Here is a 7,500-nt window from a genome sequence, read left to right as displayed (position 1 = left end):
TATTTGTGTGTAGCTGATGGCAGCCTGTGTGCTGGGAGTAGCAGCCTGGATCAGAGACTCCTTGAACACCGTCCTGACTCTGACCGCCCACACCAGGTGAGTTTCACACACACCAGGGTCCAGGTATCAGAGTCAAACCAGGGTCCAGGTAAACCAGGGTCCAGGTATCAGAGTCAAACCAGGGTCCAGGTAAACCAGGGTCCAGGTATCAGAGTCAAACCAGGGTCCAGGTAGAACAATCAGACCTGGGTCCAGGTAAACCAGAGTCCATGTAAGACAGTCAGACCTGGGTCCAGGTAAACCAGAGTCCATGTAAGACAGTCAGACCTGGGTCCAGGTAAACCAGGGTCCAGGTATCAGAGTCAATCCAGGGTCCAGGTAAACCAGGGTCCAGGTAGAACAATCAGACCAGGGTCCAGGTAAACCAGAGTCCATGTAAGACAGTCAGACCTGGGTCCAGGTAAACCAGAGTCCATGTAAGACAGTCAGACCTGGGTCCAGGTAAACCAGAGTCCATGTAAGACAGTCAGACCTGGGTCCAGGTAAACCAGGGTCCAGGTATCAGAGTCAATCCAGGGTCCAGGTAAACCAGGGTCCAGGTAGAACAATCAGACCAGGGTCCAGGTAAACCAGAGTACATGTAAGACAGTCAGACCTGGGTCCAGGTAAACCAGAGTCCTTGTAAGACAGTCAGACATGGGTCCAGGTAAACCAGAGTCCATGTAAGACACTCAGACCTGGGTCCAGGTAAACCAGGGTCCAGGTATCAGAGTCAAACCAGGGTCCAGGTAGAACAATCAGACCAGGGTCCAGGTAAACCAGAGCCCATGTAAGACAGTCAGACCTGGGTCCAGGTAAACCAGAGTCATTGTAAGACAGTCAGACCTGGGTCCAGGTAAACCAGAGTCCATGTAAGACACTCAGACCTGGGTCCAGGTAAACCAGGGTCCAGGTATCAGAGTCAAACCAGGGTCCAGGTAGAACAATCAGACCAGGGTCCAGGTAAACCAGAGCCCATGTAAGACAGTCAGACCTGGGTCCAGGTAAACCAGAGTCCATGTAAGACAGTCAGACCAGGGTCCATGGTATCACAGTCAGACCAGGGTCAAGGTAAACCAGGGTCCAGGTAGAACAATCAGACCAGGGTCCAGGTAGACCAGGGTCCAGGTTTTACAGTCAGACCAGAGCCCAGGTAAATCAGAGTCCAAGTATCAGTCACACCAGGGTCCAGGTGGACCAGACTCCATGTAAACCAGAGTCAAGGTAAGACAGGATTCAGGTATCACAGTCAGCCCAGGTTCCAGGTAGACCAGAGTCCAGATATCACAGTCAGCCAGGGTCCAGGTGGACCAGGTCCAGGTCTCTAATGAGTGTGTGTGCAGGCTGGAGGAAGCTGCCGTCCTCACGTACTCTCCAGCGGTCCACCCCGTCCTCATCACGGTGTGCTGCTTCCTCTTCATCGTGGCCATGGTGGGCTACTGCGGGACCCTCAGGTGTAACCTGCTGCTGCTGTCTTGGGTAGGTCCTGCTCCTGGAGTCTGTAGGTTCAGTTCTGGTTCGGTCCACTTCACATCGTGGTCTTAAATGTTGTTTTGTTTTATAATCTGTAAAATATAAACCAGATAAGACACAGGAGTTGCTTTCATGTACGGGGTTTCTTTAGAAGAACCACAGGGTCAACATGTGGACCCCCTGTGGACCACCTGTGGACCACCTGTCTACTTATGGACCACCAGTGGACCACCTTGGATAAACAAACAAACAGCTTATCGAGCAGGTGAACTAAATCCACCTGAAGTCCGGGGTCAGTCTGTGTACTGGTGTTAAAGGGGTTCGGTCACCTGAGTGGGCGTGGCCAGGTGTCAGGTGTCTCCAGAGGAGAGATAAGAGTCATTGAAACCAGAGACTCCCAGAGGGCATGCTGGGAAACCAGGTCCTGGACATCTGGTTCACATATAGAACCCAGCAGAGTCCGGGCTCCTGGAGGTCTGGTTCACACACAGAACCTACTAGAGTCCAGGTCCTGGAGGTCTGGTTCACACACAGAACCTACTAGAGTCCAGGTCCTGGAGGTCTGGTTCACACACAGAACCTACTAGAGTCCAGGTCCTGGAGGTCTGGTTCACATTTAGTTCTTCCAGCAAGGTTATATTTTATGATGAAATACGCGGTCTGGTTGCCGGGGGGGTGCTCAGGGTCTTTGGGGACGTGAGGAAGACTCTAACGCTCCTCCATCATCCTCTTCATCTCCATCCTCCTCATCCTCCTCTTCTTCTCTACTTCCAGTACTTCTGCAGCCTGCTGCTGATCTTCTGTGTGGAGCTGGCCAGCGCCGTGTGGACCTACGACGAGGTGAGCCTGTTTTTGTTTATGTTGTTGTTTACACACCTCCTTTTATAGATACATAAATATGTGAATAATTAGTTATTATTTGGAGAGTATTTGGTGATTATGAAGTTAGTATTTGGTGAGTATTAAGTGAGTATTAAATGAGTATTTGGTGAGTATTAAGTGAGTATTTGGTGAGTATTAAGTGATTATTTGGTGAGTATTTGGTGAGTATTAAGTGATTATTTGGTGAGTATTTGGTGAGTATTAAGTGAGTATTTGGTGAGTATTTGGTGAGTATTAAGTGAGTATTTGGTGAGTATTTGGTGAGTATTAAGTGAGTATTTGGAGAGTATTTAACGGACCAATCAGAGACGAGCAGCTGCAGAGTTCAGTTTCCAACTCGTCTCTAAGAATAAACAGAAATGTGAGAAATGAACGGATCGCTGCTCTGGGATCAGATCTGTTTTCCTGAGAGACTGACACCACGACAACTACACAACAACTACACAACTACTACTACACAACTACTACTACACAACTACTACACAACTACACCACGACTACTACACGACTACTACACGACTACTACTACACAACTACTACTACACAACTACTACACAACTACACCACGACAACTACACAACAACTACACAACTACTACTACACAACTACTACACAACTACACCACGACTACTACACGACTACTACACGACTACCACTACACAACTACTACTACACAACTACTACACAACTACACCACGACAACTACACAACAACTACACAACTACTACTACACAACTACTACTACACAACTACTACTACACAACTACTACACAACTACACCACGACTACTACACGACAACTACACGACAACTACACGACTACTACACGACAACTACACGACTACTACACGACAACTACACGACTACTACACGACTACTACACGACTACTACACGACTACTACACGACAACTACACGACAACTACACGACTACTACACGACAACTACACGACTACTACACGACAACTACACGACTACTACACGACTACTACACGACTACTACACGACTACTACTACACAACTACTACTACACAACTACTACACAACTACACAACTACTACACAACTACACCACGACTACTACACGACAACTACACGACAACTACACGACAACTACACGACAACTACACGACTACTACACGACTACTACACGACAACTACACGACAACTACACGACAACTACACGACTACTACACGACTACTACACGACAACTACAAGACTACTACACGACTAATACACGACAACTACACGACTACTACACGACTACTACACGACAACTACACGACAACTACACCACTACTACACGACAACTACAAGACTACTACACGACTAATACACGACTACTACACGACAACTACACAACTACTACACGACTACTACACGACAACTACACCACTACTACACAATAACTACTACACAACTACTACACGACTACTACACGACAACTACACCACTACTACACAATAACTACTACACAACTACTACACAACTACTACACGACTACTACACGACTACTACACGACTACTACACCTCTACTACACCACTACTACACGACAACTACACGACTAATACACAACAACTACACCACTACTACACAATAACTACTACACGACTACTACACGACTACTACACCACTACTACACGACAACTACACGACTAATACACGACAACTACACGACAACTACACGACTACTACACGACAACTACACGACAACTACACCACTACTACACGACAACTACACGACAACTACACCACTACTACACGACAACTACACGACAACTACACGACTACTACACGACTACTACACGACAACTACACGACTAATACACGACAACTACACGACAACTACACGACAACTACACCACTACTACACGACAACTACACGACTAATACACGACAACTACACGACAACTACACGACTACTACACGACTACTACACGACTACTACACGACAACTACACGACAACTACACGACTACTACACGACAACTACACGACTACTACACGACTACTACACGACTACTACACGACAACTACACAACTACTACACGACTACTACACAACTACTACACGACAACTACACGACTACTACACAATAACTACTACACGACTACTACACGACTACTACACGACTACTACACGACAACTACACGACAACTACACGACTACTACACGACTACTACACGACAACTACACGACTACTACACGACAACTACACGACAACTACACGACTACTACACGACAACTACACGACTACTACACGACTACTACACGACTACTACACGACTACTACACGACTACTACACGACAACTACACGACTACTACACGACTACTACACGACTACTACACGACTACTACACGACAACTACACAACTACTACACGACAGCTACACGACAACTACACGACTACTACACAATAACTACTACACGACTACTACACGACTACTACACGACAACTACACGACAACTACACGACTACTACACGACTACTACACGACTACTACACGACTACTACACAATAACTACTACACGACTACTACACGACTACTACACGACTACTACACAATAACTACTACACGACTACTACACGACTACTACACAATAACTACTACACGACTACTACACGACTACTACACGACTACTACACAATAACTACTACACGACTACTACACGACTGCTACACGACAACTACACGACTACTACACGACTACTACACGACTACTACACAATAACTACTACACGACTGCTACACGACAACTACACGACTACTACACGACTACTACACGACTACTACACAATAACTACTACACGACAACTACACGACTACTACACGACAACTACACGACTACTACACAATAACTACTACACGACTGCTACACGACAACTACACGACTACTACACGACAACTACACGACTACTACACGACAACTACTACACAACTACTACTACACAACTACTACACAACTACACCACGACTACTACACGACTACTACACGACTACTACTACACAACTACTACTACACAACTACTACACAACTACACCACGACAACTACACAACAACTACACAACTACTACTACACAACTACTACACAACTACACCACGACTACTACACGACTACTACACGACTACTACACGACTACTACACGACTACCACTACACAACTACTACTACACAACTACTACACAACTACACCACGACAACTACACAACAACTACACAACTACTACTACACAACTACTACTACACAACTACTACACAACTACACCACGACTACTACACGACAACTACACGACAACTACACGACTACTACACGACAACTACACGACAACTACACGACAACTACACGACTACTACACGACTACTACACGACAACTACACGACAACTACACGACTACTACACGACTACTACACGACTACTACACGACTACTACACGACTACTACACGACAACTACACGACTACTACACGACTACTACACGACAACTACACGACTACTACACGACTACTACACGACTACTACACGACTACTACACGACTACTACACGACAACTACACCACTACTACACAATAACTACTACACAACTACTACACGACTACTACACGACAACTACACCACTACTACACAATAACTACTACACAACTACTACACAACTACTACACAACTACTACACGACTACTACACGACTACTACACAATAACTACTACACAACTACTACACAACTACTACACGACTACTACACGACTACTACACGACTACTACACCACTACTACACCACTACTACACGACAACTACACGACTAATACACGACAACTACACGACAACTACACGACTACTACACGACTACTACACGACTACTACACGACTACTACACGACAACTACACCACTACTACACGACAACTACACGACTAATACACGACAACTACACGACAACTACACGACAACTACACGACAACTACACGACAACTACACAACTACTACACGACAGCTACACGACTACTACACGACAACTACACGACTACTACACAATAACTACTACACGACTACTACACGACTACTACACGACTACTACACGACAACTACACGACAACTACACAACTACTACACGACAGCTACACGACTACTACACGACAACTACACGACTACTACACGACAACTACACGACTACTACACAATAACTACTACACGACTACTACACGACAACTACACGACTACTACACAATAACTACTACACGACTACTACACGACTACTACACGACTACTACACGACTACTACACGACAACTACACGACTACTACACGACAACTACACGACAACTACACGACTACTACACAATAACTACTACACGACTACTACACGACTACTACACGACTACTACACGACTACTACACGACAACTACACGACTACTACACAATAACTACTACACGACTACTACACGACTACTACACGACTACTACACGACTACTACACGACTACTACACGACAACTACACGACTACTACACGACAACTACACGACAACTACACGACTACTACACGACTACTACACGACAGCTACACGACTGCTACACGACTACTACACAACAACTACACGACAACTACACGACAACTACACGACTACTACACAATAACTACACGACTACTACACGACTACTACACGACAGCTACACGACTACTACACAATAACTACTACACGACTACTACACGACTGCTACACAATAACTACTACACGACTACTACACGACTACTACACGACTACTACACAATAACTACTACACGACTACTACACGACTGCTACACGACAACTACACGACTACTACACGACTACTACACGACTACTACACAACAACTACACGACTACTACACGACAACTACACGACAACTACACGACTACTACACGACTACTACAAGACAACTACACGACTACTACACGACTACTACACGACTACTACACGACAACTACACGACTACTACACGACTACTACACGACAACTACACGACTACTACACGACTACTACACGACTACTACACGACTACTACACGACAACTACACGACTACTACACGACTACTACACGACTACTACACGACTACTACACGACTACTACAC

The 7,500-nt window shown here is 45.5% G+C and overlaps 1 protein-coding gene across 1 annotated transcript in view; it reads left to right on the top strand.

Annotated features, from left to right (window-relative positions):
* Window positions 1-7,500, top strand: part of tspan12 (tetraspanin 12) — a 17,395-nt gene that overhangs the window by 5,082 nt on the left and 4,813 nt on the right. Inside the window, exons 2-4 of the mRNA XM_034525738.1 lie at window positions 14-96; window positions 1,383-1,518; window positions 2,287-2,352. Of these exons, the coding sequence (XP_034381629.1) occupies window positions 14-96; window positions 1,383-1,518; window positions 2,287-2,352 (285 nt within the window). The remainder of the gene's footprint in view (window positions 1-13; window positions 97-1,382; window positions 1,519-2,286; window positions 2,353-7,500) is intronic.

This window comes from Cyclopterus lumpus, chromosome 23, assembly GCF_009769545.1.
Source record: "Cyclopterus lumpus isolate fCycLum1 chromosome 23, fCycLum1.pri, whole genome shotgun sequence".
Classification (NCBI taxonomy): Eukaryota; Metazoa; Chordata; class Actinopteri; order Perciformes; family Cyclopteridae; genus Cyclopterus; species Cyclopterus lumpus.
The sequence above is the reverse complement of the archived record's forward strand: the minus strand, read 5'-3'. Positions and strand labels throughout refer to the sequence as shown.